Here is a 27287-nt window from a genome sequence, read left to right as displayed (position 1 = left end):
TGGATGCCAACTGCCGTTAAACTCCAAAGAAGAAGAAGACAACGGAAACCGACTAATTTTTGCTGGTAATCAGCTGATAAAACAACATTTCAACAAACAACGGTCAAAAGGTTGTGTGGATCGTCAAAGTAAGTGGTTTAAACGTTTTTTTATTTGGCTGTCGTTTATTGTTATAAGGAGAATAGTGCTGTGCTTATATTTAACTAGCTATGAATTGTTAGGTAAGTCATCAGGGGCGTATGAAATACGCTGATTCTGTTGAAAACGTTTCTTAAACGGAAGCAAACTGAACGAAATGTGGAGGGACCGGCTTGTTTTAGAACGTCGTTTTAGTTGCAAATGTTGCGTTTTCAAGTCTTTTGTCTAGCTAATAATTACACCCCGTGTAACGTTAGTTATAAGCTACACTAGCTAACACGTTAGCCAGCTAACTAACGTACGTTGTCATGCTGAAATGTAATTTACCATTTTGATGTAATCACCAACTCAGAACGAAAGCAAAAGATTCAGTCACCCCAACTTGTTGATAGCTGGTAACTAACACCAAACAACCACTTTTACCCATGGAAGATAAACCATTGAAGCTATGACCCGTATTACAATTTTACATGAAATAACGTGTTCATCGTACTACTAACATTTTGTTAGGTATGGTCTTCGGGTCAACAGCCCTAGTAGTAGGCTGGACAATAAGACGAGTCAACATTCACCCTAGGCTGAAAAACGGCTTGGCTAAGCTGGAACGCTCGCGCGAGCCCATAGCAAATTATTGAAAGGTCGCAGAGCCTGTTTTGACTAGTGTGATTATTAGAATTCCATTTCGCCTAAATGGAACAAATGTATCCCTTTTTATTTTACCTCTACAATCTATTCGTCGGACAACTCGTGTAGAAAGTAAACATCCGCACTTCAATGGCGTCAACTATGCCTATGTCTGCGTAATGAGAAATTAGGGGGGGGGGGGACTTCTGACTTTCTGGTCTAGTGATGGTCTAGTGACCTTACATAATTACAAAGGTGAGATTCTCCTGATTTAATAAAATCTAAATATACACATGTTTGATATTTGGCGAAATAGACCGGCATACATATCCATAGGAAAACAATGGAGGGAGCTCCGCGTTCTAAGGGCAAAAAGTATTTTGGGGTTAGCGTTTGATGACAACTGAGCTAGCTGCCCAGACTTACATAATTAGAAAAAGGAGATTCTCACAATAAAAATGGTGTCCGACTTGAAAAAAATTGAAATATACACATTGCTAGATATTTGGCAAAATAGATAGCCATGCCTGTATTAACCTATAGTAAACAATGGGACAAACTCAGAGTTCCATGAGTTTGTTTTTTTTTGTTTACATTTAACTACAAACAACATGGGCAGGTCTCATTGCCAACAATGGCAAAGCAGGCAGCGTGACTTACAGCAATAAACTGGGAATAGAATGTTCGGAAGGCGAGTTGGTGCCACGGTGCTCAATCGAACTAATAGGAGCTGGCAGGGTGTAAATGCCCTAAAATAAGGCCTGTTTTTTTTTTTCATGTTTTTTTTTGTTTACATTTAACTACAAACAACATGGGCAGGTCTCATTGCCAACAATGGCAAAGCAGGCGGCGTGACTTACAGCAATAAACTGGGAATAGAATGTTCGGAAGGCGAGTTGGTGCCACGGTGCTCAATCGAACTAATAGGAGCTGGCAGGGTGTAAATGCCCTAAAATAAGGCCTGTTTTTTTTTTTCATGTTTACTTCAAAACGATGGCAAGCAGCTTGGAAATATGGTCATATTATGAAACTGGGTAATGGACTAGTTTTTATCAGAAAAAAAGCATTGTTAAATGTCTGGACATGATGGACACAACATTTTTACCGCTTTTTTTGTTGTTGATAAAAATGTGTTCATTGCATCGGCTATGGAGCCCAGTTTCATAACATTACCGTATGTCCCAGCTGTTTTCCTTAGATATGAAGTAATCATGAAAACAAACTGACATTATTTTATGCCATTTTTCACCCTGCTATCTCCTACGGGCTCTATGCTAACTTTTTTTCCCAAGGAGTACATGCGCTCCTAAATTAAAACATGTAGGAGCACACGAAGAAATTTAGGAGCACAGTGAAAATGTAACAAAGTTTATTAACAAACAATTTATTACATACATATTTATACTGCGTGTGTGCGTGTACTAAGGGACACACATCTGTGGAACAGCACATGCCACCAAAATCACACATTGACCCATGCCTACTAGATGCAAAGGATATCAGTTGTCCAGCTGCTTTTGTATGTTGGCTGTCTGGAACGCTTAGAGGTCAGCCAGCACGGCAGGAGTGGGCTCGAACTCCTCGACAGAAGACCCCTCCAGGCTGATCCTCATCAGGTCTTCGGTGGTGGAGACCCCAAGAGAGCTATATGTCGAATTCTTAATCCGGTTCTGCGCAGAGAAGCCTTGCTCACACTGGGCAGCTGAAATGGGCAGCACCAGCATAAGCTGCACCAACTCCAGTATGTTCTAGGGAAAAAATATATCTTTCAATTTCATTTAAACTCTAACCATTAACTTATCAAAACCAACCATAGGATACCATACATAACCACTCAGGACTGTTACTCTACCTTGTAATAGTTAGTGCCTGTAGGGGTCCTTTGTCAACATGGTCTCCCACAGGCCACTGTAGGACTTGAAATTGTGGCTGACCAGGATTTTCAGCCCCTGCCACTCATCCTGGATTGCAGCCATGTTGCACCCCGATCTGCAGGATTGAACAGAGCAAGTGAGTTTGCAAATATTCAAACGTAACATTGTCTCATATGGCAATGCAGTGTCAAATTCTTACATCTTTAGAGGCTCCTTGAAATGCCTCATCGGGTATGCCACACCGTCATCGCCAAAAGTGAGAAGGCTGGCCTGGTCTTCTGGCCATGTGTCAGGGTTTTGCATGCTGAAAGACAGCTCTAGTCTGTGAAAGTTAGAACAGAATCTTCCAAACAATTCACCCCCCCCCATGTCTCTTGTGCAACAGAAAACAATAATTCTGTGGTATCTACCATTCCAGCACTTTGCGCACGCACACAAACACACAGTATTGTTTAACATTCTCTGCTAGCAAATAAAACTAGATCATAGAGAATTTATTAGTTACAAATGTATGTGGCATACAGTGGATTGGGATTATATGCCCCCCTGCCTCTCTCTGCTGGTGGGCAATCACTCCCCCATGGTGGCCCATGTTCACGGATGCACCATCTGCCCCGAAGGAGATGCACTTCTTCATCCATAATCCTCCTCTGGGCAAACAGCACGAAATGTGCCTTGGTGGCATCCAAAACACCTCGAATGACAACACAAAAAAAAACTAGTATACAAAAGTATTTCTGACAAACTAAATAAAATTCTCTATTATTAAACTTTACACAAGAATAAAGCCTATAAAGAGGAACAACTCACCAATGGCATGAGTGCTCAAGGGTCTGTTGTCCGACCAAGAGATTGACTGGCTTCCCATTCTCCAACAAGCGTACGTAGACAATCTCGCATTCGGTGTTGGATATATCAGTGTCTCCGTCTATTAGAATGGCAAGATACTTCACGGCTTTCAGCTTCGCTGACAGGCTCTCTCATTATGTCAGCAATTGGACCGATCATCTCCGCACATCTTACATCATTGTCATATGTGGGATTAATGTCAACTCCGTTTTTGTGGTGGAGTCTGATAAGCGGCACAAATTTGACGTAAGCTTCTTGTTCTTTCGCAATGAAGTATGCGATGTTTATCTTTATTTTCAGCTGTCGCCTCTTCTTCTCAGACAGCAGCACTTGCCGCCTCAAGGCTGCTGACACCGTGCCTGATGGTTTCTCCTGTCTCAACAGGTACAGATCTCTGCACTGGATATGCCGCCACGAGATGTTATGTTTCGCTACGCTATCTCTTTTCAGATGCGGGTTTCCTGACACGAAGGATGAGTTGGCTGCCTGTTTCTGCCCTCTACAATATTTTCAGAACATGATGTTGTTTTCGAACTCTAGCCATGGAAACATTTTGAGCCATTTCGCATTGAATCTATATGTTCTCCCTCCACCGGCTACAGTGGACGTTGACGTGACAGCGGGGGTCACGGTAGCTTCGCTAACGTTGTTCTCAGCATCCCTAACGTTAGCCGCCATGTCAACATTAGCCGCCTCAGGTAAACCTTGTGAAGAGGCTTCATTAGTTGAACCTTGTGAATCCCCCTCGCCGGATTCCTCTTTCTCCTTGTTGCTTAAAATAAAATTGAATGGGCTTCATTTTTAGCGATGTCTGCATGTTAATGGTGTATTTTGTATGTAAATACAAAAGTCTTCCATTTGGGAACTTCACAATCCTATTGATCAGACAACCTGAGGCTCTCTCCCTCAGTTGCCTATGCACATCAACAATGCTAGCCAACTAATGCTAGCCAGTGCAAGATGACCTAAAATCTAATGAGGAACATTCGATAAACCCTCAACTTTTTCAGCTAGTTGGCTGTCAAAATTGCACTGATAAACGATGGGGAATAGTCGCCTGCTCATCCTTCTGCAGCTTGCCTGTCAATGCATGCTTGTCCCAACACACGTTTTGACAACTGAATGGGAACTTGTCTGGCTGTCCGCAGATTTGACCAATGCCAAATACATTTGATTGACAACTAAGAGAGAGTGTATTCAGGCCCTTTGCTTGAGACTTGAAATTGAGCTCAGGTGCATCCTGTTTCCATTGATCATCCTGGAGATGTTTCTACTACTTGATTTGAAGTCCTCTTCTCAAGGAACCCATTCCTCACTTCCTTCTCTTCAGTGGGCCCATCTTTGCATTTCTTTGTTATTGGTACAGATTTAGTGACCCACTCCTCCCTGGGTTTGCTTTCGTTGAAGGATCCAGTGCTGTGTTAACCTCTCTGGCGCATGTGGGACGAATTCGTCCCACCTACGTAACAGCCACTTCAATCCAGTGGCGCGATTTTTGAATCGTTTGAAATACTATTACTTCAATTTTTCAAACATATGACTATTTTACAGCTATTTAAAGACAAGAATCTCGTTAATCTAACCACACTGTCCGATTTCAAAAAGGCTTTACAACGAAAGCAAAACATTAGATTATGTCAGGAGAGTACCCAGCCAGAAATAATCAGACACCCATTTTTCAAGCTAGCATATCATGTCACATAAACCCAAACCACAGCTAAATGCAGCACTAACCTTTGATGATCTTCATCAGATGACACACCTAGGACATTATGTTATACAATACATGCATGTCTGTTCAATCAAGTTCATATTTATATCAAAAAACAGCTTTTTACATTAGCATGTGACGTTCAGAAAAAGCATACCCCCCGCAAACTTCCGGGGAATTTACTAACAGTTTGCTAAATTACTCACGATAAACGTTCACAAAAAGCATAATTATTTTAAGAATTATAGATACATTACTCCTCTATGCACTCGATATGTCAGATTTTTTTAAAATAGCTTTTCGGATGAAGCACATTTTGCAATCTAAGTACATAGCCCGGCATCACAGGGCTAGTTATTTAGACACCCACCCAGGTCAGCCTCCACCAAAATCACATTTCCTATAAGAAAAATGTTCTTACCTTGCTTGTTCTTCGTCAGAATACACTGCCAGGACTTCTACTTCAATAACAAATGTAGGTTTGGTCCCAAATAATCCATCGTTATATCCAAACAGCGACGTTTTGTTCGTGAGTTCTAGTCACTATCAGAATGCTACATCACGGTCTTGCGCATGGCGCATTGGCGTGACAAAAAATGTCTAAATATTCCATTACCGTACTTTGAAGCATGTCAACCGCTGTTTAAAACCAATTTTTAATGCCATTTATCTCGTAGAAAAGCGATAATATTCCGACCGGGAATCTGCAATGAGCCTAAAGAGCCGAATTAAATTTCTCCACGAGGGCGAATCGTGCACGCGTCTCATTCAATGGTCCTCTGATCCGCCACTTACCAAAGGCGATAATGTGTTTCAGCCTGAGGCTGCCTCGTCAACCTTCAGGTTTTTCGCGGGTTCTGAGAGCCTATTGGAGCCCTGGGAATTGTCACGTTACAGCTAAGATCCTTACTTTTCAATAAACAGATGCAAGACGCACGACTCCTTGTCAGACAGGCCACTTCCTGCATGAAACCTTGTCAGGTTTTTGCCTGCCATAGGAGTTCTGTTATACTCAGACACCATTCAAACAGTTTTAGGAACTTTAGGGTGTTTTCTATCCAAACCTGAACAATAATATGCATATTCTAGCTTCTGAGTTGGTGTAGGAGGCAGTTAAAAATGGGCACATATTTTTTCCAAAATTCTCAATACTGCCCCCTAGCCCAAACAGGTTAAATCTTATGCTTGCAATTGCTGCATGTCCTGTACATGCAGGACATGTCATCGTCACTACACACACTGGCCTGTACAGTGTCCCTTGGGGATGATGTTTCTATGACCCAAAGAAGCTGCCCCAGCTTGATCTTCAAGCCAAAGTTTTCATGCGTTTCTCTCTGACTCTTCGCTGGCCAATCCAAAATGGCTTAAGTTTAATGAATTGAGCCTTGGAAAGGATGTGCCTTGGGTTCTCAGACAAATCTTTTATGGAAATTTGCCATAGTGTCCATTTTTTTAAGGCTCTCTTACGGAATATCTGGCCCTTTTTCTGAATTTCTCCCTGGATTTTCCATTTATTACAGTGGCGACTTCATCTTGATGAAGGAAAAGAAGTGTGCGGCTAAGAAGTGTGCGCATTAGTTTTCACTTGATGTTATTGGGTAATGTTCTCTGACCTCTTTTTGTAGTTTTCTTCTGGACCTCTCTGCCTTCTATGTTGACAATTACCTGCTTCCTCTTGGTCATCTCAAGTCTTTTCTTTAAGTTGACCATCTCTTTGGTCCTCTCCAGAAGCTTCTCTTCTGTGTAGCGCAACTTTGACCTCCAATTTTGATAGTGTTTTCTTTCTTCTGTTACTCTTTTTGGGTGATTCTTTTGGGGTAGATGTCTTCATTGGTCCTGGTGTCTGTAGATATGTTTCTTCTTTTAGGAGTTGAGTTGATGGCAGGGGCATTTACCTGCTGAGGTGAGAATGGCTGTTCTCTTGGGGAGGCTGTGTCTTCTAGAATTTGAATGACTTCATTTTGCTTCTTGAATGTGTTGAAATGTATCATCTTGCTCGCTTGATGGTGTTATGTCCAATACAGCTTTTAGCTGTTTCTTTTTTCTATAATACCTTTTTGAGTTTCATTTTTCTTATTTTCATGTTGCTGCTTTGTCAGATCTTGTTTTTATTGATTTTACAATTTAGCTTTAATTTTTGATATCTGGAAATGGAAAGGAAGCATGAAATGAGCATGTCTGAAAACATGGGGAAGATCTTACTGTTATGGACATATCATCCTATAGTAAAGACTGAATGGCTTACAGACTGCATCCTACAGTAGGGAGTTAATGGCTTACAGACTGTGTGTACACACATCCTATAGAAGGGACTGAATGGCTTACTGACTGGAATCCTATAGTACAAACTAAATGGTTTACTGATTGTGTGTGGTGGACATGTGTGCTCGCATAGGAAGTCTACATAACACTGTAGGGTATTGACTTCCTATAGACACTGTATGAGGGCGTAGGCTTCCTATTGATTATACAGTTGAAGTCGGAAGTTTACATACACCTTAGTCAACTGCATTTAAACTCAGTTTTTCACTATCTGACATTTTAATCAGAGTAAAAAGTCCCTGTCTTAGATCAGTTAGGATCACCACTTTATTTTAAGAATGTGAAATGTTAGAAAAATATTATAATTATTTATTTCAGCGTTTATCACATTCCCTGTGGGTCAGAAGTGTACATGCACTGAATTAGTATTTGGTAGCATTGCCTTAATTGTTTAACTTGGGTCAAACGTTTCGGGTAGCCTTCAACAAGCTTCCCACAATAAGTTGGGTGAATTTTGGCCCATTCCTCCTGACATAGCTAGTGTAACTGAGTGAGGTTTGTAGGCCTCCTTGCTCGCACACGCTTTTTCAGTTATGCCCACAAATTTTCTATAGGATTGAGGTCAGGGCTTTGTGGTGGCCACTCCAATACATTGACTTTGTTGTCCTTTGCCACAACTTTGGAAGTCTGCTTGGGGTCATTGTCCATTTGGATGACCCATTTGCGAGCAAGCTTTAACTTCCTTACTGATGTCTTGAGATGTTGCTTCAATATATCCACATAATTTTCCCTCATGATGCCATCTATTTTGTGAAGTGCACCAGTCCCTCCTGCAGCAAAGGACCCCCACAACATGATGCTGCCACCCCCGTGCTTCACGGTTGGCATGGTGTTCTTCGGCTTGCAAGCATCCCCTTTTTCCTCCAAACATAAAGATGGTCATTATGGGCAAAGAGTTCTACATCATCAGACCAGAGGACATTTCTCCAAAAAGTGCAGTTGCAAACCGTGGTCTAGCTTTTTTATGGCAGTTTTGGAGCAGTGGCTTCTTCCTTGCTTAGCGGCCTTTCAGGTTATGTCGACACAGGACTACCTGTTTCCTCCAGCATCTTCACAAGGTCCTTTGCTGTTGTTTTGGGATTGATTTGCACTTTTCGCACCAAAGTACATTCATCTCTAGGAGACCGAATGTGTCTCCTTCCTGAGCGGTATGACGGCTGCGTGATCCCATGGTGTTTATACTTGCGTGCTATTGTTTGTCCAGGTTAACGTTGTACCTTCAGGCGTTTGGAAATTTCTTCCAAGGATGAACCAGACTTGTGGAGGTCTACAATTATTTATTTTTTCTGAGGTCTTGGCTAATTGGATTTTCCCATGATGTCAAGCAAAGAGGCACTGAGTTTGAAGGTAGGCCTTGAAATACATCCACAGGTACACCTCCAATTGACTCAAATTATGTCAATTAGCCTATCAGAAGCTTCTAAAGCCATTGACATTTTCTGGAATTTTCCAAGCTGTTTAAAGGCACAGTCAACTTAGTGTATGTAAACTTCTGACCCACTGGAATTGTGATGCAGTGAATTATAAGTGAAATAATCAGTCTAAGTAATATTTGGTAAAATTACTTGTCATGTGCAAAGTAGATGTCCTAACCGACTTGCCAAAACTAGTTTGTTAAGTTGCGGAGGATGAGACATCAGTCATGGACACTTCATTATTCATATTCCTGTAATATTCCGTTAAACATTTCAGAATATTTTCATTTTTACTCAATGCATGTTGTGTTGTAATTTAAACGGACAGCTGGACGTGTTGCGGTAATGACAAAATAATGAATTCCTATGTTGAAATTACTCTTTGTGCAAGGTAGAGAACACTATCTTCATTATGATATTACCAAATTAGATGTTTTATTTTTTAAATCATTACTGCCATGGTGTTTTAATGGTTCCATGAATGACCCAGTAAACATAACATGAACGAACACCAATTTCATGGCAGGCATGCCTTATAAGGCCCCCCCCCCCCCCACCCGTGCCTGCTGTGTCCTCTCTCCACTGTCATAACTCTGCTGTTCTGTTGAAAAGATGGCGTACCCCAGAACCCACAACCCATTTGCAGATGATGAGGAGGAGCAGCAGCAGCGCCGGTCAAGTGGGGGATTTGACGACCCCCAAGAGGGAATGAGTGAGGCAGAGAGCAAGCAGAGATGCCTCCAACAGGAAGTGATGCGTGCGGCCAAGTCGGCGGTGGTAAGCAGCCACCGCTCCCTGGGGCTCATCTATGAGTCGGAGAAGATCGGCGCTGAGACTGCAGAGGTAAGCCCATGCATTCAGAAAGTATTCAGACCCCCTGACCTTTTCCACATTTTGTTACGTGACAGCCTTATTCTATTTCAAGCTACACACAATACCCCTTTTTTAATGAAAAAAAAAGTTTTTTGAAATGTTTGCAAAATGTTTATCTAACTGAAATCACATTTACCTAAGAATTCAGACCCTTTACTCAGTACTTTGCCGCTGAAAAACATCCCCACATCATGATGCTCCAACCACCATGCTTCACCGTAGGGATGGTGCCAGGTTTCCTCCAGACGTGACGCTCGGCTGCAGGCCAAAGAGTTTAATCTTGGTTTCATCAGACCAGAAAATCTTGTTTTTCATGGTCAGACTCCTTTAGGTGCTCTTTGGCAAACTCCAAGTGGGCTATCGTGTGCCTTTTACTGAGGAGTGGCTTCCATCTGGCCACTCTACCATAAAGGCCTGATTTTGGTGGAGTTCTGCAGAGATGGTTGTCCTTCTGGAAGGTTCTCCCACCTCCACAGAAGAATTATGGAGCTCTGTCAGAGTGACCATTGAGTGCTTGGTCACGTCCCTGACCAGGCCCTTCTCTCCCTGTTGCTCAGTTTGGCCGGGTGGCCAGCTCTAGGACGCTGATCTGTACCTCAGGGAAAATTCACCCTGGAGCATCTGTATTATCAAAGTCCAGCATTGTTAGATGTATTTCTCCATGTTTTGGGCCAACTGTAAAGAGTGATACAGCCGAGTGCATTTGATAACATTGATTTCCTCTGTGTCCATCCGTAGGAGCTGATGCGTCAGGGGGAGGCTCTGAAGAGGACCGAGAGGATGGTGGACAACATGGGCCAAGACCTGAAAACCAGCCAGAAACATATCAACAGCATTAAGAGTGTGTGGGGAGGCCTTGTCACTTACTTTAAGGCCAAGCCTGAGACCACCAAGCCCCTACCAGAAGAGCCTGTTGCCTACCAAGCCAGCAGCAAGTAATGCCCAGTCCCTCCCTGCTTATTCCTATACCTCTCTCTTTACAAATAAATGATCAGTCTATCATTTTAATGGTAGGTTTATTTGAACAGTGAGAGACAGAATAACAACAAAAACATCCAGAAAAACGCATGTCAAAAATGTTATAAATTGATTTGCATTTTAATAAGGGAAATAAGTATTTGACCCCCTCTCAATCAGAAAGATTTCTGGCTCCAAGGTGTCTTTTATACAGGTAACGAGCTGAGATTAGGAGCACACTCTTAAAGGGAGTGCTCCTAATCTCAGTTTGTTACCTGTATAAAAGACACCTGTCCACAGAAGCAATCAGTCAATCAGATTCCAAACTCTCCACCATCGCCAAGACCAAAGAGCTCTCCAAGGATGTCAGGGACAAGATTGTAGACCTACACAAGGCTGTAATGGGCTACAAGACCATCGCCAAGCAGCTTGGTGAGAAGGTGACAACAGTTGGTGCGATTATTCACAAATGGAAGAAACACAAAAGAACTGTCAATATCCTTCGGCTTGGGGATCCATGCAAGATCTCATCTCGTGGAGTTGCAATGATCATGAGAAGGGTGAGCAATCGGCCCAGAACTACACGGGAGGATCTTGTCAATGATCTCAAGGCAGCTGGGACCATAGTCACAAAGAAAACAATTGGTAACACACTACGCCGTGAAGGACTGAAATCCTGCAGCGCCCGCAAGGTCCCCCTGCTCAAGAAAGCACATATACATGCCCGTCTGAAGTTTGCCAGGGAACATCTGAATGATTCAGAGGACAACTGGGTGAAAGTGTTCTGGTCAGATGAGACCAAAATGGATTTCTTTGGCATCAACTCAACTCGTCGTGTTTGGAGGAGGAGGAATGCTGCCTATGACCACAAGAACACCATCCCCACTGTCAAACATGGAGGTGGAAACATTATGCTTTGGTGGTGTTTTTCTGCTAAGGGGACAGGACAACTTCACCGCATCAAAGGGACGATGGACGGGGCCATGTACCGTCAAATCTTGGGTGAGAACCTCCTTCCCTCAGCCATGGCATTGAAAATGGGTCGTGGATGGGTATTCCAGCATGACAATGACCCAAAACACACGGCCAAGGCAACAAAGGAGTGGCTCAAGAAGAAGCACATTAAGGTCCTGGAGTGGCCTAGCCAGTCTCCAGACCTTAATCCCATAGAAAATCTGTGGAGGGAGCTGAAGGTTTGAGTTGCCAAACGTCAGCCTCGAAACCTTAATGACTTGGAGAAGATCTGCAAAGAGGAGTGGGACAAAATCCCTCCTGAGATGTGTGCAAACCTTGTGGCCAACTACAAGAAACGTCTGACCTCTGTGATTGCCAACAAGGGTTTTGCCACCAAGTACTAAGTCATGTTTTGCAGAGGGGTCAAATACTTATTTCCCTCATTAAAATACAAATCATTTTATTACATTTTTGACATGCGTTTTTCTGGATTTTGTTTTGTTATTCTGTCTCTCACTGTTCAAATAAACCTACCATTAAAATTAAAGACTGACCATTTCTTTATCAGTGGGCAAACGTACAAAATCAGCAGGGGATCAAATACTTTTTTTCCCTCACTGTATATACATTGCTAGTGAAACTTTTCATGGGGTATCCCAAACAATCCACCATCAGTTGACATCAGTTGACTGAGTATTTTTTAGGCTATCCGCGGTGATACTATCATAGTTTCTGCCATGTTGCCCATACAGGTCCTGTGAAGAATGAAGAGGTGTAAGATGGCGGTAGAGAGCTCATTCTTACACTGTCAGTCTTTACTTTTTCTGTGTTCAAGTCTCTGATTAAAGTGTGTAATGTCTTTAGTATTTGTTCAAAGATTATCCTGCCTTGAGACTCTGACTGTGTGTTAGATTGCAGAATGCCATGTCTCACAGTAAGGAGCATGAAGGCAAGTACCAGGCCAGTCACCCCAACCTGAGGAAGTTGGACATTGGAGGTAAGGCCACAAACCTCAGCCACAGAATAATATCTCCTTTGTCATCCCTTGTTCCTTTTCAGTTGGTCAACTTGGTACAACACAGCTATGAGGAGTTTGTGTGCTAGAGCCCTTTACTGAAGTATATTATAATTACGCTTGACAAGGCCAGTGAACACCATGCCTCACCGGGAGCTCTGCCTTCCACAGGTGTGAGAACCCGAGGCATGGATTCATTCCTTCAAGTCTTCCACTCTTCACCTCGAGCTGAGCAGAACAAGTTACGAATTTTAAGAAACATTTTGCGTTCCAATGTTATTTATCAGGCTTTACGCCAACTTAACTGTCTTATGTAAGGAGGGCGTGCTAATCCTTCTGGACATTGTGTTAAAGTTTTGTAACTAGTTTTGTGAAGTTCCCTACAATTTGTTAGTTATTCTTTGGCCTGTTTAGCCTCGCTAACAGGTTGTTAATAAGATGACTAGCACGAACGAGTCGACAAAGGCTGGTTTGAGGTCACGATCTTGCCCACAGTCAATGTCTTTGAATGATACTCATGAGTGTTGTCTCGGCTGGGTACATGCTCAGGCTGCCCTGGATCGAACCAGCCCATGGATATTCATTATGTATCTTATTTATCACATGCGCAGAGCATACAGATAGAGGCTTTGAGTGAAAAATCTGTCTGACACATCTGTTATAAACCCAATCAATACTCAAGAATTCTAAATATAATTGTTCTTTGGCCAAGATTCAAAGGAGCTATTTTTATTTCTCAATTGGTAACTGAATGCAGCCTTCATCAACACGTCACACACCACTTTGCAATGAGCTGGAGGCAGTATGCATTTTGAAAACGCATATATAGTGTATGTATGTGGACACCCCTTCAAATTAGTGCATTTGGCTATTTCAGCCACACCTGTTGCTGACCTGGTGTATAAAATCGAGCACACCGCCATGCAACCTCCATAGGACAAACATTGGCAGTAGAATAGCTTACTGAAGAGCTCAGTGACTTTCAGTGTGGCACCGTCATAGGGTGCCACCTTTTTCAACAAGTCAGTTTGTAAGATTTCTGCCCTGCTAGAGCTGCCCAGGTCAACTGTAAGTGCTGTTGTTATGAAGTGGAAACGTCTAGGAGTAACAACGGCTCAGCCGGGATGCTGGCCTTCTAGGCAGAGTTGCAAAGAAAAGGCCATCTCAGACTGATCAATAAAAAAGATTAAGATGGGCAAAATAACAGACACTGGACATCGCTTCTTCACTGTTTTACATTGAGACTGGTGTTTTGTGGGTACTATTTAATGAAGTTGCCAGTTGAAGACTTGTGAGGTGTCTTTCTCAAACTAGACACTAATGTACTTGTCCTCTTGCTCAGTTGTGCACCGGGGCCTCCCACTCTTTCTATTCTGGTTAGAGCCAGTTTGCGCTGTTCTGTGAAGGGAGTAGTACACAGCGTTGTATGAGATCTTCAGTTTCTTGGCAATTTCTCGAATGGAATAGCCTTCATTTCTCAGAACAAGAATAGACTGACGATTTTCAGAAGAAAGTCCTTTGTAATGGAACCCACAAATGCTGACGCTATAGATATTCAACTAGTCTAAAGAAGGCTAGTTTTATTGCTTCTTTAATCAGGACAACAGTTTTCAGCTGTGCTAACATAATTGCAAAAGGGTTTTCAAATGATTAATTAGCTAATCCAAGTTTAGCATTTTAAAAGGCTAACACAACATGCCATTGGAACACAGGAGTTATGGTTGCTGATAATGGGCCTCTGTACGCCAATGTAGATATTCCATAACAAATCTGCCGTTTCCAGCTACAATAGTAATTTACAACATTAACAATGTCTACGCTCTCTTTCGGATCAATTTGATGTTATTTTAATGGACAAATGCTTTTCTTTCAAAAACAAGAATTTCTAAGTGACCCCAAACTTTTGTTTGTGTGTGTACGCTAGCTAGCATATTTTGCTGTTTTGGTACTGCCCATATGTAGATTGGTTGGGAATGGATAAAAAATATATAAGTTTACTTAAGAGTTAACTCTGCAAATGGCTGGGTGATTTTGATAAGTCAGTCAATTGATCAATAATATAATACTCTTAGCAAAGGTGTTTCTTTTAATTTACAATCTGTAGAAACTATGAGAATATAAATATTTTGTGAAACAGCACAGTGGATAAATATATGGCAGCTAGAAATCAAAACCTGATGGTCTTTAGAGATAGATTGGAGGGGTTGAGGGTTGCTGAAGGCTGGGACTAAAAATAAACAAGAGTTTACATTAGTTATGTCTGAAATGTATGTATAAGCTGGAAGTAAAAGCCTAAGTATTGTTGTCCATTAGTCTACTCAATTTAGGGGGGAGTAATAAATATTTAATATATGTAATTAGTTTACTCCAATTAGGGGTAATGGGGTTAGGGAAAATATTAAAGGCAGAGAAAAAAAAAAGTTAACCTCTCTAGGGTCGGCGGGACGAAATCGTCCCAACTACGTAACAGCCAGTGGAATCCAGTGGCGCGTTATTCAAATACCTTAGAAATGCTATTACTTCAATTTCTCAAACATATGACTATTTTACAGCATTTTAAAGACAAGACTCTCGTTAATCTAACCACACTGTCCAATTTCAAAAAGGCTTTACAACGAAAGCAAAACATTAGATTATGTCAGCAGAGTACCCAGCCAGAAAGAATCAGACACCCATTTTTCAAGCTAGCATATAATGTCACAAAAACCCAAACCACAGCTAAATGCAGCACTAACCTTTGATGATCTTCATCAGATGACACACCTAGGACATTATGTTATACAATACATGCATGTTTTGTTCAATCAAGTTCATATTTATATCAAAAACCAGCTTTTTACATTAGCATGTGACATTCAGAACTAGCATACCCCCCACAAACTTCCGGTGAATTTACTAACAATTTACTAAATTACTCACGATAAACGTTCACAAAAAGCATAACAATTATTTTAAGAATTATAGATACAGAACTCCTCTATGCACTCTATGTCCGATTTTAAAATAGCTTTTTGGTGAAAGCACATTTTGCAATATTCTAAGTAGATAGCTAGCCCTGTGATGCCGGGCTATTTAGACACCCAGCAAGTTTAGCCTTCACCAAACTCCGATTTACTATTAGAAAAGTTTGATTACCTTTGGTGTTCTTCGTCAGAATGCACTCCCAGGACTTCTACTTCAATAACAAATGTTGGTTTGGTCCCAAATAATCCATAGTTATATCCAAACAGCGGCGTTTTGTTCGTGCGTTCAAGACACTATCCGAAAGGGTAAATGAGGGTTACGAGCAAGGCGCATTTCGTGACAAAAAAATTCTAAATATTCCATTACCGTACTTCGAAGCATGTCAACCGCTGTTTAAAATAAATGTTTATGCCATTTTTCTCGTAAAAAAGCGATAATATTCCGACCGGGAAATCGTTTTTTAGTACAAAGAGGGAGAGAGAGAGAGAGAGAGAGAAAGTAAGAACATGGGATCCCCTCGTGCACGAGCCTCAGTCTGATGGCCCTCTGATCGACCACCATCCAAACGCGCTGAAGTTTTTCAGCCAGCGGCTGGAATTACATCATTCAGCTTTTTCCCGGGTTCTGAGAGCCTATGGGAGCCGTAGGAAGTGTCACGTTACAGCAAAGATCCTAAATGTTCTTTAAACAGAGCCAAGAAGCTCAAGGAATGGTCAGAGGGTACTTCCTGTTTGGAATCTTCTCAGGTTTTTGCCTGCCATATGAGTTCTGTTATACTCACAGACACCATTCAAACAGTTAGAAACTTTGGAGTGTTTTCTATCCAAAGCTAATAATTATATGCATATTCTAGTGTCTGGGCAGGAGTAATAATCAGATTAAATCGGGTACGTTTTTTTATCCGGCCGTGAAAATACTGCCCCCTAGCCATAAGAGGTTAAACATTGTTTCCCATGCTTGTTCAATAAACCATAAACAATTAAGGAACATGCACCTGTGGAACGGTCGTTAATTGCCTACCGTCTGCAAGCTGTTAGTGTCTTAAGGTCACAGGTATGAAAACGTAGGACACTAAAGAGTCCTTTCTACTGACTCTGAAAATCACCAAAAGAAAGATGCCCAGGGTCTCTGCTCATCTGTGTGAACGTGCCTTAGGCATGCTGCAAGGAGGCATGAGGGCTGCAGATGTGGCCAGGGCAATAAATTGCAATGTCCGCACTGTGAGATTCCAAAGACAGCGCTACAGGGAGACAGGACGGACAGCTGATCGTCCTCGCAGTGGCAGACAACGTGTAACAACACCTGCACAGGATCGGTACATCTCAACATGACACATGCGTGACAGGTACCGGATGGCAACAACCACTCCCCGAGTTACACCAGGAATGCACAATCTCACCATCAGTGCTCAGACTGTCTGCAATTGGCTGAGAGAGGCTGGACTGAGGGCTTGTAGGCCTGTTGTAAGGCAGTTCCTCACCAGACATCATTGGCAACAACGTCTCCTATGGGCACAAACCCACTGTCGTTGGACCAGACAGGACTGGCAAAAAGTGCTCTTCACTGATGAGCTGATGTTTTGTCTCACCAGGGGTGATGGTCGATTTTGCATTTATCGTCGAAGGAATGAGCGTTACACCAAGGCCTGTACTCTGGAGCGGGATCGATTTGGAGGTGGAGGGTCCGACATGGTCTGGGGCAGTGTGTCACAGCATCATCGGACTGAGCTTCTTGTCATTGCAGGCAACCTCAACGCTGTGCATTACAGGGAAGACATTCTCCTCCTTCCTGCAGGCTCATCCTGACATGACCCTCCAGCATAACAATGCCACCAGCCATACTGCTCTTCCTGTGCGTGATTTCCTGCAAGACAGGAAGGTCAGTGTTCTGCCATGGCCAACGAAGAGCCCGGATCTCAATCCCATTGAGCACGTCTGGGACCTGTTAGATCGGAGGGTGAGGGCCAGGACCATTCCCCCCAGAAATGTCCGGGAACTTGCTGGTGCCTTGGTGGAAGAGTGGGGTAACATCTCACAGCAAGAACTGTGAGATGGGCAAGAGTAGAATCCAGTTTAAATCGGGTAAGTTTTTTTATCCTTCCGTGCAAATACTGCCCCCTAGCCCCAATAGGTTAAACAGGTTCCTACTCTGGCCCAGAAAATAGAATATGCATATTATTAGTAGATTTGGATAGAAAACTGTTTGAATGGTGTCTGTGAGTATAACAGAACTCATATGGCAGGCAAAAACCTGAGAATAATTGAATCAGGAAGTGGGAGAAATTAAAAATGTAATTTTTCTTTTGAATCCCTTGAAAAACTCCAGTGACATAGGATTTACGTTGCACCTCCTAACTCTTCCATTGGCTGTCAACAATCTTTCGGAACTGGTTTCATCCGTCACCAGTTACCGGGCAGAAAATTGTGGCTCAGTCAATCACTGGCCAGTCTGAGGACGGGTGTCTTATGACGCACGTGACTTCGTTGTTTTTAATTTTTCTTTTGGGATGAATACCTATTGCCCGGTTGTAAAATTATTGCAATTTTACGTAAAAAAAATACCCTAAAGGATTGATTGTAAACATCGTTTGACGTGTTTCTACAAACGGTAATGGAACTTTTGACCATTTCGTCTATGGATCTGTGTCCACTCCACATGGCATTGTAAAGTGTTCTGGATGGGTCAACAAAACAGACGTATTTGGACATAGATGGACTTTGCAGAACAAATGAACATTTCTTGTGGAAGTGGGTGCCCTTCCGAGTGCATTCCGCCGAAGATCAGCAAAGGTAAGAAAATATTTCGAACATATTTTTAGAGATTTGTCGACGCCGTGGTTGTAGGCTAAGTTCTGTACTCAGAATATTGAACAATGTGCTTTTTCCGTAAAGTTATTTTGAAATCTGACAAAGTGGTTGCGTAAAGGAGTATATTATCTCTAATTCTTTAAATAATTACATTTTGTCAACGTTTGAGTTCTTCTGTAAATGTATGTGCCTATTCAGCGGGAGTTATGGGGAGAAAACATTGTCTGAACGTCACGCGCCAATGTAAAAATTGGGTTTTTGTATATAAATATGAACTTGATCCATCAAAAAATGCATGTATTGTCTAACATGATGTCCTAGGAGTGTCATCTGATGAAGATTGTCGAAGGTTAGTGCTTAATTTTAGCTGTATATCTGGTTTTGTGACGGCTATCCGTGCTTGGAAAATAGCTTTTTTTTTGCTAATGTGCTATCCTAAAATAATCTGTTTTGCTTTCACCGTAAAGCCTTTTTGAAATCGGACAATGTGATTGGATTAACGAGTAGAGTATCTTTAAAATGCTGTATAATACTTTAATTTTAATTGAGATTTATTTTTTAATTTTGCGCCATGCTATCTCACTGTTTGTTGTCCAGCCAATCCCGTTAACGGGATTTTATCTCGAAGGGGTCCTCTAGAGGTTAAATGGTTGCCTGTAGGAGGTATTTGTGCTGCGGCAAGTTTGGCATCACCATGCTTGGATGGCACTGCCCACAGTGTGCTTACGGCTGGGGCAGGAGAGGGTCATTAGGCATCGCTCAACAGGTTTTCCTGGATCTCTGTCTGCCGTGGGCCATTTTTTAATTGTGTTTGCTTGGGGTGTGATTTCATGTCCTCATAGTTGTGTACTACCGAGTTGACTGATTGAAAGAGAACATACAGTTATGGCTATCTACTGTTCCCTGAAGAAGAGAAACGATGTTCGGCCCTCTGGTTTATCACCTGTGGAAAGGTGGGGCTTGTTAGCCATGTCAGCCGTGATTGTAGTTCAGTAGAGGGCGCTTGCGCTCACTACTCTCCATAGCTGTGTTGTACCTCGTTTCCCTCCTTCAAGGAACAGTAGTTGACACAATTATTTTTAAATGTATTTTGTTAACCCATACCCAAATGTTATTGAGTCATCCTTTAATTGTAGTTGTGGCCAACACAAAGTAAACCAAAAACACCCCCTCTCAAACTTGTATCTGAAACATACGGTTTCAAAATGATAAACAATTTCAAAGATTTTACTGAGTGACAATACAGTTCATATAAGGAAATCAGTCAATTGAAATACATTAGGCCCTAATCTATGGATTTCAAATTACTGAGAATACAGATTTGGATCTATTGCTCACAGATACCTTAAGAAAAATAAGGGTGTGGAGTGACCACGATTTGCCTCATGCAGCGCATAGAGTTGATCAGGCTGTTGATTGTGGCCTGTGATAGATACAGTAGCTGTTCCCTCTGAGATCGTCTACATTACCGTCAGTTGTCCCAAGTTGCTGGATATTGGCAGGAACTGGAACAAGTTGTCCCAAACATGCTCAATAGGTGACATGTCTGAGTATGCAGGTTTATAGAAGAACTGGGACATTTGTAGGTTCCAGGAATTGTGTACAGATCCTAGTGACATGGGACCGTGCATTATCATGCTGAAACATCTGATGGCGGCGGATGGAACCACAATGGGCCTCAGGATCTCGATGTGGTATCTCAGTGCATTCGAATTGACAATCGATAAAATGTAATTGTTTGTTGTCCGTAGCTTATGCCTTCCCATACGATAACCTCACCGCCACCATGGGGCACTCTGTTCAACTTTGGCATCAGCAAACCGCTCACCCGCACAATGCCATACATGCTGTCTGCTATCTGCCCGTTACAGTTGAAACCGGGGTTCATCCGTGAAAAGCACACTTCTCCAGCGTGCCAGTGGCCATGGTAGGTGAGCATTTGCCCACTGAAGTCGGTTACGATGTTCAACTGCAGTCAGGTCCAGACCCTGGTGAGGACAACGAGGGCGCAGATGAGCTTCCCTGTGACAGTTTCTGACAGTTTGTCCAGAAATTCTTCGGTTGTGCAAACCCAGTTTCATCAGCTTTCCAGGTGGCTGGTATCAGACGACCCCGCAGGTGAAGAAGCTGGATGTAGATGTCCTGGGCTTGCGTGGTTACCGGTTATGAGGCCGGTTGATCTTACTGACAAATTCTCTAAAGCAACGAAGGTGGCTTATGGTAGAGAAATAAACATTAAATGATCTGGTGGACATTCCTTCCGTCAGCTTGCCAATGGCACGCTCCCTTCAAAACTTGAGACATCTGTGTTGTGACAACTGCACATTTTAGTGGCCTTTTTATTGTCCTGTGTAATGATCATGCTTCTTGATAATCCATCCACCTGACAGGTGTGGCATATCTTGGCAAAGGAGAAATCCTCACTAACAGGAATGTAAACAAATGTGTGTAGATTGAGAGAAATAAGCTTTTTGTGCATATAAAATGTCTGGGATCTTTAATTTCAGCTCATGAAACATGGGTCCAACACTGACGTTTTTATATATTTTTTTTTTCAGTGTATTTCCTGATTTGGCCGAGACAGGCCCGTCTGTGATTTGTTGATCACTATTATGCAAATGAAAACGTCTTATTTTGCTCATATTGTAATAATAGAAATCTGGAACACTTGGCAGCTTCTTTAAGCAAAAGGATAATTTTCTGTCAATGACATTCCTCCTGTGTGTGGTGTAGGGTTTGACGCATTTGCATCAGATGATGACAGCTCATCCAGTCAAAATGGCAACCCTGCAAACAGACACCTTAGAGCTGCCCACCAGACACTGGACAACAACTTAGGTAAGAGCCTTCCAGGACCTATGGGAAATAACTAGGACATTTGTCTAAATTTTATTCATGTTTTTTGATGGCGATCAACAAAAGATTCCAACTCCTTATCAGCAGTAACATCTGTTTTTGTGTGAAGCCGAAGGCAAATTTCCACATTTGTGGAGAATTAACTTTTTTAAACGTTTATTCTAATGAACCCTTATTTTCTTGAACTGCTCCAGATGAGATGTCCCTGGGCTTGGGAAGGTTAAAGAACCTAGGACTGGGCCTCCAGTCTGAAATTGAGAATCAGGACACTTCTCTGGACAATCTGCTGGGCAAAGTGGACAAGCTGGACCTCAAGATCAACAACGCCAACCAGCAGATCAAAAACCTCAAATAATAAGTCCCAAACATTCTGACTCACCTGTCAGACACCGGTCAACTCAACTCCCCTTACCTGGGTTTTGCTACACAGCAGCTCTCTGTGCACCAAGATGTCTTATTCCTCTATGATAGAGTACCAATGTTATTGATACTCCTAATGAATGATATTCAGTTCCTCAACCAACTCCACCTAAATGCATAGACCACCCTATTTTTGACGATTTATGATTTGTTATCTTGTGATTTTTTTTTTAGAAAGGAAGGATCTCTGAGTAGGACCTGTGTAGTGGGTTTAAAGGGTAGTTGAGATAAGTGTTAATGGTCTGTTATTGCGGCCCTCAGTTTGCATCATGGTAAATCACATTTTAATTCAGTTTGGTAAATTTAATTAGATTTCAACTCAGTGAGGGATCCTCTTTTAGTACAAAGGGCCACTTGCATTCATAAATTGAATTTAAGAGTCTGCTGACTTGACTGAATTCAAATGCTATTGGCCCCAACCTTGATCGCTGTGTCCAGAAGCCAGAAAAATAAATTGAGTGTGGTGCTTGTTTGAAACTGTAATGTGTATGCTGTCCACTGCCTGTTGGTTTAGATGATTCATATCCTATTTGTAACTTTTGAGATGACATACCCACAGAACTCGAATGATTCATTACATTTCTGTAGACTCACCCACACTCTTGTACATGAACACCCCACCCCCCTTGCTGGACCTGTGCTTGGTTCATGTAGAAATAGACAAAGAACCACACCTGTTCCCATGGAAGAATCAAGTGCCATCCACTCTTGTCTTACACCAGGTCTTAGGCTCAAATTCAATCTGATGCGCATTATAGTGTCGACAATGCACCTTTTTAAAGGCAATGTTACAGCGTTTTGCGGAAGTTCACGGTAAATGCTTAAATATGTCGCACGTGCTCCAACGCGTCTCGGATTAAATATCGGCATTTTATTTGGGGATCTGAAAGAATGTAACCTGATAGTAGCCTAGTGGTTAAGAGCGTTGGGCCAGTAACTCGAAAGGTCGCTGGTTTGAATCCCAGAGCCGACTAGGTGAAACATCTGACGTGCACTTAACCCTAATTGCTCCTGTAAATTGCTCCGGATAAGAGCGTCTGCCAAATTACTAAAATGTAAATGGGCAACCTTCATGTTGCTTTAACCTATCCTGTGACTTCAAATGTTTATAAATTATGAGATGAGGAAAGGAAGCCACTCTACGCTATTGAAATGCACCCCCAGTGTCTCACAACACAAGTGGCTTCTTGTATGTGTAGCCACTTCTGTTTCTCATATTGTTTTTGCAAGCTACCGCTCCAACCTTGCTACTTTTCTGAAGGGATGTCAATGTGTGGAAATTGCATTGTTAATTCTTGATTTGCTTTTGTTGTGAAATCGCCTCGTGTATCATTTATTTTGTGATTGAGTAGAATATTTAACAGAATGTGACTGCAGAAGTCATTTATCAGACAACGAACAAACAGAAGGAACATTTATGCATTCCTGTGTGTGCACAGAAGTATATGAAACATGTATTAACCTTTTTACAAACGTCAATGTACACATGCTGAGAATATGGTTTAAATACAGAGATGTATACGAATATCCCATGCTCTAACTTGTTTGTGAAGTGTTGATGCGGTTACTTAAACTGCTGTAACTTTTGACCTGAATATAATTTTTGGTCCAAACTCCAGATTTGAGTAGTAGAGAAGTAGACGGTGGTTGCAGAGCGGAATTATTAGCTGATTTGGGTCAAAAGTTGCATGATTTCACTCACAGAAAATGACAGTTGGAAGTGATGTCACAATGGGAATCTTGAGAAATCCCATGTTAGTGGATTTTTTTTGGGGGGGGGAGAAACGGACTAATAGTTTAACAGATATCAAAGTAGTATACAAGCAACTCGATTGAGACTGTTCTGCACGTTTTTGAAGTTGGAATGGCATTTCAAGCTTAAACGGTGTAGGAGGAAGAAGAATAACAACTAGATAACTTTACAAGTAAAGTTGTGGGGCTAGCTAAAGCTAACGTTTGTTTGTGGTAGTGAAAGATGTGTAAAAATGTCATTTAGTTCCCATCAAGTCAGATTTGGTCAGTAGTTAGATATGTGGTCAGAAGTTGTGTGGTTGAGTTATGTAATTGTGTGGTTCAGTAGTTGTTTGGATATGGTCAGAAGTTGTGTGGTTATGCAATTGTGTGGTTGTGAATACTAGATGTGGTTAGTTGTGTGGATGTGGTCAGTAGTTAAATGTGTGATCAGAAGTTGTCATTGTGATAATGTCAGTTGGAAGTGATGTCACAATGGGAAGCTTTAGAATCTTAGCCACTCTTCTCTCACTCTCCTTTTAACATTTACATTTAAGTCATTTAGCAGACGCTCTTATCCAGAGCGACTTACAAATTGGTGCATTCACCTTATGATATCCAGTGGAACAACCACTTTACAATAGTGCATCTAAATCTTTTAGGGGGGGGGGGGGTTTCAGGTGTCTCCGGAAGGTGGTGATTGACTCCGCTGTCCTGGCGTCGTGAGTGAGCTTGTTCCACCATTGGGGTGCCAGAGCAGCGAACAGTTTTGACTGGGCTGAGCGGGAACTGTGCTTCCTCAGAGGTAGGGAGGCGAGCAGGCCAGAGGTGGATGAACGCAGTGCCCTTGTTTGGGTGTAGGGCCTGAAGGTACGGAGGTGCCGTTCCCCTCACAGCTCCGTAGGCAAGCACCATGGTCTTGTAGCGGATGCGAGCTTCAACTGGAAGCCAGCGGAGGAGCGGGGTGACGTGAGAGAACTTGGGAAGGTTGAACACCAGACGGGCTGCGGCGTTCTGGATGAGTTGTAGGGGTTTAATGGCACAGGCAGGGAGCCCAGCCAACAGCGAGTTGCAGTAATCCAGACGGGAGATGACAAGTGCCTGGATTAGGACCTGCGCCGCTTCCTGTGTGAGGCAGGGTCGTACTCTGCGAATGTTGTATAGCATGAACCTACAGGATCGGGTCACCGCCTTGATGTTAGTGGAGAACGACAGGGTGTTGTCCAGGATCACGCCGAGGTTCTTAGCACTCTGGGAGGAGGACACAAGGGAGTTGTCAACCGTGATGGCGAGATCATGGAACGGGCAGTCTTTCCCCGAGAGGAAGAGCAGCTCCGTCTTGCCGAGGTTCAGCTTGAGGTGGTGATCCGTCATCCACACTGATATGTCTGCCAGACATGCAGAGATGCGATTCGCCACCTGGTTATCAGAAGGGGGAAAGGAGAAGATTAATTGTGTGTCGTCTGCATAGCAATGATAGGAGAGACCATGTGAGGATATGACAGAGCCAAGTGACTTGGTGTATAGCGAGAATAGGAGAGGGCCTAGAACAGAGCCCTGGGGGACACCAGTGGTGAGAGCACGTGGTGCGGAGACAGATTCTCGCCACGCCACCTGGTATGAGCGACCTGTCAGGTAGGACGCAATCCAAGCGTGGGCCGCGCCGGAGATGCCCAACTCGGAGAGGGTGGAGAGGAGGATCTGATGGTTCACAGTATCAAAGGCAGCAGATAGGTCTAGAAGGATGAGAGCAGAGGAGAGAGAGTTAGCTTTAGCAGTGCGGAGAGCCTCCGTGACACAGAGAAGTGCAGTCTCAGTTGAATGCCCAGTCTTGAAACCTGACTGATTAGGATCAAGAAGGTCATTCTGAGAGAGATAGCAGGAGAGCTGGCCAAGGACGGCACGTTCAAGAGTTTTGGAGAGAAAAGAAAGAAGGGATACTGGTCTGTAGTTGTTGACATCGGAGGGATCGAGTGTAGGTTTTTTCAGAAGGGGTGCAATTCTCGCTCTCTTGAAGACGGAAGGGACGTAGCCAGCGGTCAAGGATGAGTTGATGAGCGAGGTGAGAAGGTCTCCGGAAATGGTCTGGAGAAGAGAGGAGGGGATGGGGTCAAGTGGGCAGGTTGTTGGGCGGCCGGCCGTCACAAGACGCGAGATTTCATCTGGAGAGAGAGGGGAGAAAGAGGTCAAAGCACAGGGTAGGGCAGTGTGAGCAGGACCAGCGGTGTCGTTTGACTTAGCAAACGAGGATCGGATATCGTCAACCTTCTTTTCAAAATGGTTGACGAAGTCATCCGCAGAGAGGGAGGGGGGAGGAGGATTCAGGAGGGAGGAGAAGGTAGCAAAGAGCTTCCTAGGGTTAGAGGCAGATGCTTGGAATTTAGAGTGGTAGAAAGTGGCTTTAGCAGCAGAGACAGAAGAGGAGAATGTAGAGAGGAAGTGAAAGGATGCCAGGTCCGCAGGGAGGCGAGTTTTCCTCTATTTCCGCTCGGCTGCCCGGAGCCCTGTTCTGTGAGCTCGCAGTGAGTCGTCGAACCACGGAGCAGGAGGGGAGGACCGAGCCGGCCTGGAGGATAGGGGACAGAGAAAATCAAAGGATGCAGAAAGGGAGGAGAGGAGGGTTGAGGAGGCAGAATCAGGAGATAGGTTTGAGCAGAAGGAAGAGATGATAGGATGGAAGAGGAGAGAGTAGCGGGAGAGAGAGAGAAGGTTGGGACGGCGCAATACCATCCGAGTAGGGGCAGAGTGTGAAGTGTTGGATGAGAGCGGGAGGGAAAAGGATACAAGGTAGTGGTCGGAGACTTGGAGGGGAGTTGCAATGAGATTAGTGGAAGAACAGCATCTAGTAAAGATGAGGTCAAGCGTATTGCCTGCCTTGTGAGTAGGGGGGGAAGGTGAGAGGGTGAGGTCAAAAGAGGAGAGGACTGGAAAGAAGGAGGCAGAGAGGAATGAGTCAAAGGTAGACGTGGGGAGGTTAAAGTCACCCAGAACTGTGAAAGGTGAGCCATCCTCAGGAAAGGAACTTATCAAGGCGTCAAGCTCATTGATGAACTCTCCAAGGGAACCTGGAGGGCGATAAATGATAAGGATGTTAAGCTTGAAAGGGCTGTGACAGCATGGAATTCAAATGAGGAGATAGACAGATGGGTCAGGGGAGAAAGAGAAAATGTCCACTTGGGAGAGATGAGGATTCCAGTGCCACCACCCCGCTGGCTCGATGCTCTAGGGGTATGCGAGAACACGTGGGCAGACGAGAGAGCAGTAGGAGTAGCAGTGTTATCTGTGGTAATCCATGTTTCCGTCAGCGCCAGGAAGTCTAGGGACTGGAGGGTAGCATAGGCTGAGATGAACTCAGCCTTGTTGGCCGCAGACCGGCAGTTCCAGAGGCTGCCGGAGACCTGGAACTCCACGTGGGTCGTGCGCGCTGGGACCACCAGGTTAGAGTGGCAGCGGCCACGCGGTGTGAAGCGTTTGTATGGCCTGTGCAGAGGGGAGAGAACAGGGATAGACAGACACATAGTTGACAAGCTACAGAAGAGGCTACGCTAATGCAAAGGAGATTGGAATGACAAGTGGACTACACGTCTCGAATGTTCAGAAAGTTAAGCTTACGTTGCAAAAATCTTATTGACTAAAATGACAAATGATACAGTACTGCTGGCTGGTGGAGTAGGCTAGCTAGCAGTGGCTGCGTTGTTGACTTTGTTTGAACGTGTAGCTGCTGGCTAGGTAACCTCGATAGTTTCAGTACTACACCTTGTCATGATACAAAAGCAA

At 43.3% G+C, this 27287-nt stretch overlaps 1 protein-coding gene across 1 annotated transcript; it reads left to right on the top strand.

The window, feature by feature from the left end:
• snap29 (synaptosome associated protein 29) lies at positions 1-23304 on the top strand. The gene is made up of 6 exons (XM_029762042.1): positions 1-128; positions 9546-9776; positions 10545-10741; positions 12629-12714; positions 21237-21341; positions 21554-23304. Exons 2-6 carry the CDS (start codon positions 9546-9548, stop codon positions 21712-21714), a joined length of 780 nt encoding a protein of 259 aa, XP_029617902.1. The 5' UTR covers positions 1-128; the 3' UTR covers positions 21715-23304.
• The last annotated feature ends 3983 nt before the right edge of the window (positions 23305-27287 follow it).

Source organism: Salmo trutta, chromosome 9 (assembly GCF_901001165.1).
Source record: "Salmo trutta chromosome 9, fSalTru1.1, whole genome shotgun sequence".
NCBI lineage: Eukaryota > Metazoa > Chordata > Actinopteri > Salmoniformes > Salmonidae > Salmo > Salmo trutta.
This window is presented reverse-complemented; position numbering and strand designations above follow the sequence as displayed.

What these genes read in the sequence shown, in the direction of transcription:
- snap29 (XM_029762042.1), top strand. Translation starts at nt 9,546, where the DNA reads ATGGCGTACCCCAGAACCCACAACCCATTTGCAGATGATGAGGAGGAG. An exon ending in TCGGCGCTGAGACTGCAGAG is followed by an intron (nt 9,777 to 10,544) that starts GTAAGCCCATGC and finishes GTCCATCCGTAG; the next exon opens with GAGCTGATGCGTCAGGGGGA. An exon ending in GCCTACCAAGCCAGCAGCAA is followed by an intron (nt 10,742 to 12,628) that starts GTAATGCCCAGT and finishes ACTGTGTGTTAG; the next exon opens with ATTGCAGAATGCCATGTCTC.